A 14,693-nucleotide genomic window follows, 5' to 3' on the forward strand; every position below is an offset into this window, starting at 1 on the left:
GAATGGTCCTTGATCCCCTGAGCACACTGGCTGAATTTACTGGAAGAAGTGAATGTTTTCTCGATTCTCGTTTTTATTTCTGTTGGGCTTTCCTGCTCCAGAGGCACGGATTTTCTAGGAGCAGAACAGGCTCCGTAGGTGCCTGGCAGCAGCCCCAGCGCAGTCTCCTGGGGACGCTGCCAGGTGAAGTGTGTTTCATAATTGCCAGTCACAGGATGCAGATGGGGCCTGAGAGGCTGAGTCTTGCACAACAGAGGGAGTGAGAGCTTGTGCCTTGGGGACCAAGGGGGAAGGGCTTTGCGCTTTATAAGAAAACCTGAATGATGACAGAGATGCCATAGGTTGCATTTTCCCTCCTCTTAGAGGAAAAAAAAAAAGTTTTTTTTTCATACCCTTCAGATGGCACTTAGCACATGACCCTCTCTGAAGATCAGCCCTCAGAGCTCAGGGATGAATTCCCAGGCTACTCTCTGGGCAGCCAGCTCCACTCAGAGTGTGCTCTGTGGCTGAGCCCACCTCTTGGGTCATATCATAGAACCTTCAGAAGCCAAGGGAGTGGGCCAGAGGCCAAACAAGCTTCTCAGCCCTCCTTGCAAAGAGAAGGCCAGAACCACTAAGATGGGCACGGAGCCCTCCCACCCCTGCGAAGAGAATCCTCCCCCACCTTTCCTGTGGGAGGGACCTCATCCCCTGGCCCTGAGAAAGTCAAATATTATATTATAAAATCTCTAAATAATTCACATGAACTCCCCACTTCCATTCCACCCGTGGGCATGTTCAAGAGATGCCAGATAACAATGGACCCGGGTCCTACAGCCAAAAGCACATCTTTGACAGCTGTGTTTGTTCCATGTCATGGCCTCACTTGTATGGCAGAAGATCAAGGCTCTCCAAATGCATGCGTGGGCACATACATGCACACAGCCCACCCTTTAAACTACCTTCCTGTGTTTCTTGGTAGTGCAGGCCACCCACAGAGGTCAGTGCTGAGCTAACATGGTCCTGGGCTGTCGAGGGGACTTGGGAGTCATCCGTCAGTCCAGTTCTCCACAGTCCCCATGCCTGGATGGTACTGTAAGGAAGCTTCCCGGGATAGGGAGAAGCTCTGCGAGTAGAGAAACTCGTTGGCAGCATTCAGGTGCGGAGAGGGCGGCTTCCGCTCACACACGGTGGGGAGGCCCCGCTCCCGGGGGAAGGCAGCGGCGGGCCCCCGCTCTCGGCCCTGAGGCTGGGAGAGCTGGTTGTAGACGCTGAAGTGGGTGTTTCCCGGCGGCTGGGCGCCCTGAGCGGAGATAGTGGGCAGCCGGGGCATCATGGTGGTGGTGGTGAAGTGCGCGGGGAAGGACTGGTAAGGCACAGTCTCCATGGTCTGAACGCTGTAGCTCGTGTACGGAGAGACCGACGTCCACATGTTACAGCTCAGCGGGGGTGGGGGCAAGTCGTCCACCCCAGACACCCCGGCAATCTCAGGCCCTGAACCCGAGTACATACAGGCTTCTCTTGGGGTCACCTCACTGCAGTAGGAGGGGCTCAGCATCTGTTGGTCGTAGGGAGGGGGAGAACGAAAGTAATGATCCTCCCCCACCGCGGAGGGGGCGTCCAGGTAGGAGCGCTTGCAGGGGAGGTCCAGGTGGCGGGCGTTGTCTGCTGGAAGACAAAGAAACCTTCAGGAAGAGCCATTCCCACCAGCCCGCGGGTCAGAGCACCCCGGCTGGAGGCCAGGAGAGCCCTACCTGTGTCATTCAGGGTCCACCCCTGCCCCGTGTTGCCATTGGCACTCCCAAAACCACTTGAATCGGCAACAGCTTTTATAAGGTGGCAGCAGCCGAGAAGCGGTGAGATTCCGGGCCTTGCCCACAGGCACAGGGACGCTCCATCACTGGGCACTGGGTCGTGTGTTTAGCCTGGAGGCCCTCAGCTTTGATCCTTTGCCTTGACTCTCGGGGCTGGGAAGAGGCCTTAATGTGTGCTGGCATTCTTAGACTAGACCCGCCCTGGCCAAGGAAAGTAGACACAATTGCCAGACCAAACCAGGCCCAGAGGCCACATCTGTCTGAACGAGCCAGGAAATCACAGCCACAGTGTCTCTGCTTCAAGCCTCAGCTCCCAGGAAGGCCTTTAGGAAGCCCGAGCAACCCGCAGGCACGTTCCTGCTGCTTTTAGAAGAGGAAGTAAACCCTACAAGTGTTCAAAGGAGTCCCATCAAATTGTCATTACACAGATTTCAAGATAGCATTGTTTACAGAATTAAGAAATGGAGCTGATAATAAGTAAAAGGTGACTTCTACTTTTGAGCCTAAACTAATAATACTCTGGGAAAAGATAACCTCAGCTGCCCCAAACCATTCTCAACCATGAGGACTTGACTCTCTAGGGTGGCATGTCCCCCCTGGAATCCAGGGATGACCCAGGCCCCAGGACTTGGGCAGCAGCCCACTCAACAAATTTAAGAGCGCTTGTCCTGTGGCTTATCTCGGCTCACCTCCTGTTTTCTCCAGAGATTCACTCTGGGAGGATGTGCACAGGGCCGGGCCGCCTGGGGAGTGGGCCACGTTTGAAGGCCTGCGCCCAGCTCTGCCCCAGATAGAGGCATCTTCCTTGATGAGGCACTTGCCCTTCTCTCTTACCCAGCTCTCTCCTTCACCCCTCACTCATCCCTCCTCTCCATCCTCTCTCCAGATTCCTCCTTTCTCTCAAGCGCACCAAGCTCTTGAACTTGGAAAGTGGCCCAGTCACTCCAGGTCAGGAGTGAGCAAACTGTTCTGTAAAGGGCCAGATAGTAAATATTTCAGGCTCCGTGGGCCATGTGGAATCTCTCGCCACTACAACAGGTCTCTGAATAATGTTTCATTCAACATCATTTCATTATAACGTCGATGAGGAAAAGTAACCAATTCTGGGCTGGGGCCATGGTGTGGAGTTGGCACGTCCTCTCCACGTCTGTGTGGGTTTTCCCCGGTCTCCCGGTTTCCTCTCACATCCTAAAGATGAGGACATGTGGTGAGTTGGCTTGTCTAAGTGAGGGTGTCTCAGTGCCTTGTTCCCTGAGCTGCCGGGACAGGCTTGAGCCACCTGCCACCCTGAATTGCAAACGGTTGCAAAATCATTGTCTTAACTTTTTAAATTAACCTTTCTTAAATGTACATATAGTTCACATTTATTTCAATATGTCATGTTGAAGTGTTTGACATCTTTATCTAGAGCAGGGGTCTTCAAACTACGGCCCGCGGGCCACATGCGGCCCGCAGAGGAGTCTGACCCGGCCCGCCAGGTTTTTTGGGCAGTGAGCGCAGCCGAGGTGTTACAGTAGGAATTAGTAGTTCATATAGTCCGGCCCTCCAGCTCTCTGAGGGACCATGATCTGGCCCCCACTTTAAAAAGCTTGAGGACCCCTGATCTAGAGGTTTGATGGTGTTTTGGTGACCAGAACTATGCTGTAGGAACTTAGCTCTTGTTTGTATCCATTAGCCTGCGGTAACACTGCTTTTGTCACGCTTAGTGTTGCTTGAGGTCGCAGAGCCTGTGGACGACGTTAAGCCAGGACTTGCTGTTCGCGGCTCTGCTGTCATCACAGGAAAGCAGCCACCGACAGCGGGTGAGTAAATGTGTGTGGCTGTGCTCCAATACAGCTTTATTTACGGCGCTAACATTTGCGTTTCATAGGATGTTCACATATCACGAAATAGTCTTTTGATTTTTTTCAACTATTAAAAAAATGTAAAAACCATTTTTGTACGGTTCACAGACACAAACAAGAACAGGCAACAGGCCAAATTTAGCCCAAGGGCCACAGTTTGCCAACCCCTGGTCTAGGTCCTTAGATCTAATGGGACTGGTACCAGAGCTCTGCCCGCTGGTACGTACGAGCTGGGCTGAGAGAACATTCTAGATTGCAAGTGAAAGTCCCCAAACTCATTCCCAAGAGAATTTCAGCGACCCCATGAAGTTTTCTGGTATAATAGCACTAACTGCCCCTTGTTTAAAAGGATCTATAGATTTATAGATGAGACCTGGCACCAGACAGAGCACAGATGTGCTGGTTCTGGCTCAGGGCTCAGCATACACAGCGCTGTTGCTTTTGGTCCTGGCCCCAAGTCTGCATCCACAATAGCTCATCTCCATTCTCAAAAAGCCTGTGCAGATCCTGCTGTGACGAGGCAGAGAGCCTGCAGTCATGGCTCCAGGTTGCCCCTGTTCTAGGGTTGCTTTGATGAGTGACAGCCCCAGTCCAAAACCTCTGCCCTGAGCCCCCTCAGCCTCCACCGCTGCTCAGAGGCAGAGTCCAGCCGGTTTCGTGCTCTCTGCTCACCCTGTGGAGGCTCCCAAAGCATTGGCTGCAAAGCAGCAAACCTGGAGTTGGGAGGGGTACCAGTGTCCGCGGACAGCAAGGCTGTGAGCTATCCGTGAGGATTCTGAAGGCTGCCTTAAAAGCAAGAACCAACATCCCTGCCCTGAGCCCAGCCATGGTTCCTAATCCTTCAGGCTTGCCCGCCCATGTGTGCACGCACGTGCACATGCGCACGGGTGAGCATCTCTGCGTGCTTCCGTGTGTGGTGGGGAGTGTGTGGGAGGTGAGCTCCGCCCCTCCCCTGACCCTCCAGGGCTTCCGCCCCAGAGATCTACCTCGTCTCTTCAGGCAGTGATAGAAGAGGCTGGAGTCTCTCTGGGCCGGGAAGGTGTTGAGGGGAAGGTCCTGTGGCTCGGCTCCAGCAAACTGCACGTGAGCCCCGTTCTCGTACTGGTAGTGCTGCAGTGCCTGGTGGGGGCCGTGCAGGGGGCTGACGTCGGGCTTGGCCGCCAGCTGGGTGGAGACGAGCCTCTGCCTCATGATGCTCTTGGAGATCACAGGGTATTCTTTGCTGGAGCAGCAGGGGGGGACAGTCAAAGGAAGACAGGAAAGAGTGAAGGTACTTTGAGGGTTACCGAGTCCATGTACCTGAACCCAGGCTGCCCATCCCACCCCCGGGGAACCCCCACCTCTGCAGCCGGGCCACACGCAGGTCACTGTCGTCACTGCCCCGGAATCCCTTGGCAAAAGGGTTGTTCTCAATTTTCAGCTGTGTGATCTGTCGGGAGAGGACACGCAGTAGAGGTGCTAGGGTAGGGGACTGGGCTGGTCTCGACCCTCCTCCCGCCCCAGGCACATGCAGAATTCATGGCAGGGTCAGAGGAAGTTACCCACCCAGCCCTGGGCCCAGTCCTGCTGGGTCCTCCTTGGCCTTACCCTGCACATCTTGTCACTGGCTCTTCTCCACCCTGCTCGCTACAGACCCTCCACATCCGTCTTCTGTTCTCTCTGTGCTCCTGACTCAGTCCCTCATCATTCTCCCCCGGTGCCTGTGACAGCTTTCTGCCCCTGTCATCTCTGTTCAGTGCAACTGCCACATCAAGTTTCCAAAGACTGTTCTAGAAGCAAATCTGTCTCTGTCACTCTCTGCCTGAAGTCCACCACAGCCGTGGTCCCTTGACCCCTTATCAGTCCAACGTGCACGATGTGAGAAGCACACTGAAGAGGGTAGCACAGGCAAAGGCAGAGGGGCCGGGTGTGACCATGCAGGGACCAGAGCAGTTTGGTTGGGCTGGGGAGGGTGAGTAGTGGGAGGCAGCCTCTGACCACAGCTGACAGGGCCCAGAGCTCCCCCTGACCTCACCCCCCTGCCTCTCTGCAGGCCCAGCGTTCGACCTCTGAATCCCACCAGGGAGAGAGATTATAGACGAAGGGTCCTAATACTGATGCCATGGGGCAAGCTCCACGCTCCAGTTTTTACAGTTACAAACCCTGATCCCTAATAAAGAGCACAATTACTTTGCACAGAGGTCTAGGAGTCTGGTCTCCCTTCCTGCTCACTATGCCTCTCCCTGCACTGGGCCTGCCTCCACCTCATTGCCTCCAAAGCTGCCCTGCCTGCCTCTCTCTGAAGGCCAGCAGCAATGCCGCGTGGTGTCGGTGGTGGGAACTGCGGCATACCTTGTGATTCTGGTAAGAGGTCACGGAGATGAAGGATGTCTCTGGAAACACGTGGGTGCAGAAGGCCGTGTTTTTGGAGCCAAAAGCATTGTTCTCATCAGCCTTCACGATGTGTAGCCGCGGCTGGTACTTGTGCATGGAGTTGAGAATGATCTGGAAGACAAGGGTCTCATTCTGAGCTCCAGCCCCCACCCCCTGGCCCTTGGCCTCTTTCAGCTGACCCTGGACAGGCTTTCATCTCCTAAAAGCCCAGGCCCCAGCGCCTGACCACAGGGACTGAGCCCAGAAAGGTCCCAAAGTTCCCACGTGAAGAACCAGGCCCCTGGGCTCCAGCACCTCGGCCTGGTCCCAGGACGTCCCTACGTTAGGTGGCTTCCCTGTGGCAGTGGAGAACTTAGCAGTGTAAAGTGCCCAGGGATCTCAGCAGTGTAGTGGGTGGAATTCTGAGTTACAGACAAAAGTCCGGGTTGCCACTGTCTCTCTGTCTGACCTCAGACAAGTAACTGGACGTCTGTCAGCCCCAGTTTTCATATCTGTAAAATGGGATCATAATGCATCACTTACCTGTTCCCCTACCGGCTGACTTCCCCTTGCCTCTCCCTCTTTTTCTTCTGCCTCTTCGCCCCCCTGCCATCTCATCCCTCCCTCCCACTCACATGTGACCAGCCTTTCACAGAAATGCTCACAATCAGGGCTCGCTCAGCCCCCTCCTCACATTTGTCAGCAACAAAAGCAACTTCCCAGCCCAGGAGTCAGTGGAGTGGGGGAGGGAGGGAGCCGAAAAGAATGTTGCACTCTGACCTTTGTCATCTAGTGACTCCTTTGTTCATTCATTCTCAGCCCTCGCAGAGGCCTGCTGGGGGTCGTTGGGAGACTCAGCTGCATCCTATCCTGAGACGTGCCTGAGGCCGCTCACAGCCCAGAGGGAAGCTCCATCCCAGGCTTGGCACCAAGGTAGGAGACAAAGTTCCTAAAATGAGCCAGAGGAGGCCCGAGGCCCCAGGTGCCTGGGGCTGTGGCGGTGGGTCGCCCTCATGGCCAAAGCTTATGAAAGAGGCCCGGAGGCGTGGCCCGGGTGCCTGGGAGTAACACACAGTAGTGGCTGCTCAAAACCTGCTTCATTCGACTGTGCCCCACGGTAGCGGCTGCATCGTGTGCCATTAAAATGTATTTTTTTATCGTTGACATTTGCCAGACGCACTCCCCATTGGAGGCAAGACCAGGAATTTGGGGCATTTTATCAGCACTGCTGCTTTTGTTAACCCTTTGGCTCCTGGCCGGCTGGGCTAGGCTGGCCCTGGGTCCCAGTGCGCTTTCCTTTCTCTCCTCTCTCCCCACCTGGTGCTGGAGCTCAGTGAAAGGTTTCAGTTCTGAGTGAGCAGAGCCTGGAGAAGGCCAGAGCCAGGCTCTCCTGTGGAAAGCAGGCAGAAGCCTGAGTCCGGGGAGGTCTGCTCGGGCCACACCCCGGGGACAGGACAGCCCAGAGCCCAGAGCGCAGGTTCGGGTGAGGAGGCAGTTGGCCAGGAGCTGGGCTGTGGGCTCTGGCTTTCCCTGGGTTCCTTGGTTTGGGCCGAGCAGCTCCTTCCAGCAGGAACTAGCTTTTCTGCCTCCTGCACCAGCCACCACCCCTTCGCCCTCAGTGACAAACCTCGGGACCCTCTTGGGGCAGAGACAGAGCTTCCCAAGCCCCAAACCAGGGCCTGCAGCTGGATACCCACTTCCCAACTGGGCCTGCCAGACAAGAGACACAGTGAGACTAATGACGGGGGGCGGGGGGAGGGGGGGGGCCTTGGTGGATGTCCCTTTCCAGGGAACAGTCCACTGGGGAGAGGAGCTGGTTCTTGGAAAACACCTCCCGGTCCAGTTAGTTCCTCTGTCACCTGCACTATTCCCTCAAGCTGTAGGAGCTAACAAAGGAACTAAGCTCTGAATCCCTGGGAGGCGCTCTAGATGCCCCTGGGAATCCCCAGATTCCTGCCTCTGCGTCTTTGCACAAGCAGTTCCCCATGCTGTTTTCCTCTTCCTTTCCCATTCTCTCTCACAGCTCCTCCAGGAAGCCTTCCTAGATTACTAGGGTCTGCTCTGAACTCCCAGTTCTGAAACTTCCCATGTATTTTCTCTGTGGCTGTGGTGCTGCTTCCTCCTGACTTCCTATTTCTTCTTGTCCCTTCAACTGAACTAAAAACTCCTCAAGAAAAGGGGCCGTATCTTTATTCCTTTTGTACTTTCCCCCAAAATAGGAACTAGTAAGTGCAAGGCAGGGTCACAGGCATGGGGAGACCTGGGCCAGGGTCACAAGCTCTCTATCCACTCCTCCCGTCTCTTCGTTCACTACAGACAAGCTAGCCTCTAAGGCACTTTTCAGGTCAAAAATGGTGATTAAATGTGTGCACAGACAATCTTTCTGAGAGCACACACATGCTCCCCGGCAACTGGACCACCCTGGTCACTCGGCTCTCAGGGGGAGGACACAGGCACCTGCACGTGAGGCTGTGCTGTCCCCCAATGGCAGCGGTCACAGGCTGTAACAGCCAGCCAGAGCCATGGGCATTTCAGCCCCCCTTTCCTCATAGTCCCCCTCCTCCAGTCCAGTCAGTCGTGACCAAATCCTAGGACTCTGGCTGTAAAACCAAAGCCTCCCCTTTCCCGCTGCGCAGCCCTGGTTCAGACCCACGGTCTCTCACAGGATTCAGGGACAGCCTCCTCGCAGTCTCCATCTACTTCTCTCCACCTCACCTGGGATATACCCAGTCAGGCACTCCCCTGCTCAGAACCTCATGGCTCATCCGAGAAGACCGTCCGTTGTTTGAGAGCAGGGCCCTTTGTATTTCCTCCGCTCACCTCCATGTCCCCACCACCCCACTCCTGCCAGCATTTAGTCAGCTTCTAGTCATAATGTCACCTTTGATGGTTCCTCCTTACCCCTTGGGATAAACGCCAAACTCTGTAGCCCATCGGACAAAGTCCTGGATTGTCAAACACACCGTCTAGGGAAAGGGAACCAGACAGGCTGGCAGGGGAATCTGGGAGGAAGAGAGAAATGGCCACACCTGCAGGGTGTGTAATCCCAGCCTCAGAGAAGTGAAGAAGGGCCTGGAAGCTTCTATGGACCCCTGCTCACCAGCTGCAAGTCCTGAGCAAAGCTCTTCCGCTCCAGTCGTTGGGGTCCCCATCTATAAAGTGAGGCCTTCCTCTAAGTGGTCCCCAATACCCTCCTGACTCTGACAGTCTAGAACCTGGACAGGTGTCTGGAAGGAAGTCCCGCCCATGGAACCAACACAAACATAAATTGGAGCCTCAGTCCCATCAGCCGGAGAGAATGTGAGACCAACGCGGGGACTCGCACACCTGGCTTCACTCGGAAGCTCCTCAGGCGTCACATTGAACTGCTTTGCCAGAGCCTCACATTTATATTTGTTGCCGAGGCTATTGGGCCAAATGGGCCGGCCACGTCAGCAAAGCCCACTGCACGGCTGGTCTCGTCATCATCGCTGTTTTATGGAAATGGGATTCATTATGTCCTGGCTACGATTCAGAAGCCTGTTCTGTTTTAACAACTGCGATAGCGCCAAATATCCATCTTCTCAAGAGATCACCGGAGCATGCTCCGCCAGTGGGGCCCAGAATTATCTACATTAGAAACACAGAACATTAGGGTGCGGAGGGGCAGACCTGGGATCTTTCGAGTCCAACCTCCTCGTTTTGCAGACGAGGACCAGGAGGCCGGTCGTGGGGGTGGGACTTGCCCCAGGACACCGGCGGGTCCTGAGAAGAATCCAGATGGCCTCCAAGAGAGTACACGCTGCTCTCCGCAAGCTCAGGCATTGCAGTGGACCCTTGAGCAACCCGGCACGAACTGCGTGGATCCACTTACACACCTTTTTTTTTTTTTTTTTCCAATTGACTCATGCGATTCAAATGGTATTGTTCAAGGGTCAACTCCAAGGTTGGGAATTGCTCTCGGGGCAGTAACCATGGGCCCAGAAACTGCAGTAATAACCAATGTTCACTGAGCATATCCTGTGTGCCACGCCTTGGGCCGAGTATTCTACACACATCATATAATTCACCTTGATAATCCCCGTAAAGTAGGCGTTATTATCAGCCCATTTTAACAGAGGCTCAGCTCAGGAAGGTGAAGGCAGTTGCCCAACCTTAGACAGCCGATGGGAGACAGAATTGGTGTTCACTTCCAAGCCTGAACTTGTACCTGTACCTGGCTGGTGAGGGCCAAGCCGGATCTGGAGTTGTATGGGGGCATCCATCTATATGTCCCAAAGCCCCCAGCCAGGGCTCATCGCATTGTCAGGGCTCAGCAAATAGGGGAGGAAAAGGACAGTAATAGGTCTGGCCCCCCACTGGCAAGTTAACAGCCTAAGCTTGCGGGGGACACCAGCCCCTGGTGGAAGTGTCTTCTCTGTCTACATAGCACCCCCTTCAGCAGGTCCACTCACTCACTCACTGCTGACCAGCACCCACCTTTTGCCAGAAACAGTTCCAGGCACTAGGACATCCTGGTGATTAAAAGCCTTATGGCTTCCTGTTTAGTGGGCAGTCACTCAGTCATCCAAAATCAAGCAGAAACCGGTGGTGAGAAAATGCAGTGGGAGAAAGTCCACATTGATACCGTCATAGTAACAAGATGAAATACAGAACGAGAAAGGTCTAGGATCTTAGGAAGAAAACGTGAATGCACTTTCGGAGGACAGAGAGCAGACTCCAACAAAGAGAAAGGCATTCCTACCAATGTCCCTAAGTAAATTTATCATTTATAGCGATTTTCATAAAAATATAAGGAAAAGGGGAGGCCAAAGAAGGTAAAATATATATGGTGACAAAAAGAAAGTAGACTTTGGGTGGGGAGCACACAATGGGGGATACAGATGTGGTATTGTAAAGCTGTTTTCCTGAAACCTGGACAATGTTGGCCCATGATAGCCCAATAATCTAATTTCAATCAGTCAGTCTATCAAAATAAGTTTCATTCTTAACACTGCAAGCTTATCCTAAAGTTGATGTGAAAAAAAAATACATGAGTCTAGCCCAGGAAACTGAAAAAGAAGAGCGAGGGGAGAGCAGCCCTGCCAGGCACTGAAACCGATTCTGAAGCCTCTGCAGCTAAAACTCTGGCCCCTGAACAGTCGCTGACTCAACTGGGGATTTCGCCCCTGAAATAAGCATCTAAAGCAGGAGAGAGCACTCATCAGTTACCGGTGTCGGCACAACTGGATAGCTCTCTAGAAAAGAATAAAAAAGTTGGATTCACACCTCCTATCAAATGCCAGAACAAAGTCCAAAAGAATCAATGGTTTAAATGTAAAAATAAACCCATAAAACACTAAAAGAAAACAGAAGAAAATTCCCTTGTAAGTGAGGAGTGGATGAGGGCTTCCAATGACTCACAGTGCAGAACGTGTAAGGAAAAGAGCAATGTATTCAGTGGAAAACTGCGCAGGAACACCAGCATAGCAAAACCCCAAGACCAGTAACAAACTGGGAAACATACATACAGCTCATATCACAGATAGGAGCTAAGCCTTCCTAATTCATAAAAGTCCTAGAATTGATAAGTAATAAAAAAAAAATCTAAGAGAAAAATGAGCAAAGGATAAAGAAGAGGAAACACATATAAAAAAGATGCTTCACCTCCCTCCTAATAAACACATACAAATTAAAACTAAAATTGATGTCTACATTTCACCCATCAGACTGGCAAAAACCCAAACTTTTTCTCTCCCCCCGTGCTGGTGAGGCTACAGGATGGCGGGAATATACATCAGTGTAACTAACTCAATGGCGGGCAGAATTACAAATGACAAATCCAAATACCCTTTGAACAGGCACTTTATGGCACAGATATACTTGGCACAGATATACAATGCCATATGCACAAGCTTAATCAAAAGAGAAAAACATAGGAAAACATCTGAGTCCTATAAGGGCTGGCTAAATAATTGGTGGAACGATCACGGGTGAAATTCTATGCAGCTGTGAAAAAAGGAATGGAACCATCGCCCTGAGATACTAGGTTGACAAAGCAAAGTGCAGAAAAGGGTGTGTAGTATGCTCCCGTTTGTGTCTAAAGGGAGGGATCTGAGATTCTGCATTCTGCTTGTCTATGCAAAAAGAAACGCTGAAAAGAATTAGTAACATTGGTTACCGGTGGCTGGGATTGGGAGAAACTAGATGGAGGAAAGAAGACATTTTGGTTTATTCATTGGTTTATTTTTAAACCCTGTGAATGCATTTCCTATTCAAAAATAAAAGTGACAAATGAGTATAAAATTGTAACTGTGGAAAGTACTAGGGTAGAAAGGTGCTCAAAGTTCTGAAAGCCTATGAGAGGGTCCCTGAACTGTCTCCCTGAAGAAGTGGCACATGAGCTTGGATCCCAAGCTGGGGAGGGACTAAGTAGGTGAAGAGGCTTGCAGCCAGAGGAGGAGGAGGCAGCACATTGAAGGGACTGTGCCCATGTTACTTTGTGGCCAAGAAGCTGCAGCCCACACCGCCAGCCCTGGGTGAACTCAGCCTCTGGAACAGACTCAAAAATCAAATTCATGTCAGAAATCATAAACTGACCTTCCTCCTCAGGAATCTGGGAGACTTGAGACAAGAAAAGTAAGACCTGTGGGCCAGCCATCTCCATGCCCCACCGTGGGAAACAGACCCTACCCCAGTGAGGCCCTCAGCTTCCCGAAGCCTCTCCTTCCACCCACGGTCATTGGCCCATGGACACAGGGTGGGGCGGCAGGTAGGAAGGCATGATGGGCAAGCAGCCCGCACAGCCAGCAGAAGTGGAGCCAAACTGGGGCTGTATGGAGGCAACTCAGTCCTACCCCAACCCCTGATCCTTTCTGCCCCTGCTGCCTGCCTTGTCTATGGCCTTGGGTTTTATTCCACAACCCAGGGGTCTTACCTTAAACCTTTTCTTTTTCTAAAATATTTTATTGATTTTTTACAGAGAGGAAGGGAGAGAGATGAAAGAGACATCAACCAGCTGCCTCCTGCACACCCCCTACCGGGAATGTGCTGGCAACCAAGGTACGTGCCCTTTACTGGAATCGAACCTGGGACCTTTCAGTCTGCAGGCCGACACTCTATCTACTGAGCCAAACTGGTTTTGGCTACCCTGAACCTTTTCAAGTCAGAACCCAGTCCTGTCTTTCAGAGCATGCGGTCATGTGACCTAAGGGGGTCTTTGTCCCGGAGCCTCTGTGGAGCCTCTGCCTATCATGCAGGACAAGCTGCCCTGGCTGCCCAGCCCCAGCCCTCCCCTGAGCCCTGGGTCCTTCTCCTGGTAGAAGCCTGCAATTGGGGGGCAGCCGCTAGATAAAGCCCCTCAAGTGCTGTGAGAAAAGTCCAAAGTCCATTTGGCTGGAGAACGGTACTTGAGGTTTGGAAGCTCCTGGGAGATGAGTTAGGCAGAAGGAAGGACTTGTTTGGGGCAAGTTCACAGTATGAGATGGCCCTTTCCCAGGTTCCTGCACTGAGAAGCCAAGAAGGGCGACTTGGAGAGTTCGCCGCTACCATGGACACAGGCCAAGGAACAGAGCCCAGGTCCAGGCCCTGAGATGTCTAGGAAGTTAACCCGTCCTCCACCGCCTCCTCTGCACGGCCAACGCCTGCTCCCTCCCCGCGGCGCTCCAAGCAGCTGAAGATGTGACGGCTGCGCCTTGGGTACAGAAAGGCGGAGAAGCCGAGAGTGCTGAACTGAAGTCAGAAAGCAGGGTCCAAGCACTGCTCCCAGCTCCTGAGACAATCACTGCATCTCCTGAGCCCTGCCACCCCACAGGGGGTGTCATAACCAATAAACTGCACATGCTGCGTAGGGGATGGGGGAGAAGGAAGATGCCCTGCAGGCATGGCAAGTAGTCAGGGGCACCCCCCACCACAACCCCTCAAGCAGCCCCACTGGGTTAGTGCAAGCCCCCAGGGGCCTCAGTAGAGCCACCAAAGAGGCAAGTCAGGCTGGGAAAACCTGCTGCTGGGCTTGCAAGGGTAGGTCTGTCTCCCACTCTTAAAAAGCCCATCTTCTCGGCCCCTTGACTCTCTCCCCTGCCGTTTTCTGCAGAGGTGTCAGGGAAGTGGAAGAGTCCTCTCAGGCATCCCTACAACTATGCATCCAAAATTCTCACCAGAGCTTTGATTCCTGGGTCCCCCGGCCACTCACCCAAAGATGTGGCTCCTGCCACGCTCTGTGCTCACCCCAGAAGTCTGTCCCCTGGGCCTGCAGTGTGTGCAGTTGTGGGCACAGACGTGCTTGTCTGCTAGGTTCCCTACCTCACTAACCTTCCGAGGTTGGTGCCACCGTCTGGCCAAGCAGAGGAGGCTGGGAGGAGCTGCTGGGAACAAAGTCTTGGCCAGGACGGTGCTCAGGAAGACCTTGAAGGCCCCTCTCCCCTCAGTTGAAGGCCCTGTGCCCTGGGAGGCGGGGGCTTGGCTGACCTTTCCCATTGGGTGGCTGGCTTGTCTCTGCCCCCATGACAGGTTGGGGCTGATGAGCACAAGCCACTGTGCACACCTGCACATCTCTGCCATACACCCAACAGCACCTACTGGCCCTGCATGGGGAAAACCCGGGCTGCTTGCAAAACGGATAAGTTGGGAGTCAATTACATTAATTAAGCATTCTCATAGTTGCCTGTTTATGAATCACCAACTCAGAAAAGAATGGAAGAGACGCTAAGAAAATCAGAGCTAAGAGCTGCTTGCTAGTAACTTACTG

General features: G+C 53.2%; 1 protein-coding gene across 1 annotated transcript in view; it reads right to left on the minus strand.

Moving 5' to 3' along the window:
* Positions 1 to 1,027: 1,027 nt before the first annotated feature.
* The window catches only part of TBX4 (T-box transcription factor 4), a gene marked incomplete at its 3' end in the record, with an annotated part of 28,386 nt that continues 14,720 nt past the window's right edge, over positions 1,028 to 14,693 (minus strand). The window contains exons 6-9 of the mRNA XM_084861847.1: positions 5,969 to 6,121; positions 4,978 to 5,066; positions 4,624 to 4,859; positions 1,028 to 1,647 (exon numbers count right to left, since the gene is read on the minus strand). Of these exons, the coding sequence (XP_084717973.1) occupies positions 1,028 to 1,647; positions 4,624 to 4,859; positions 4,978 to 5,066; positions 5,969 to 6,121 (1,098 nt within the window). The remainder of the gene's footprint in view (positions 1,648 to 4,623; positions 4,860 to 4,977; positions 5,067 to 5,968; positions 6,122 to 14,693) is intronic.

The sequence above is a fragment of the Pipistrellus hanaki genome (assembly GCF_964339955.1).
Source record: "Pipistrellus hanaki genome assembly, chromosome: 16".
Classification (NCBI taxonomy): domain Eukaryota; kingdom Metazoa; phylum Chordata; class Mammalia; order Chiroptera; family Vespertilionidae; genus Pipistrellus; species Pipistrellus hanaki.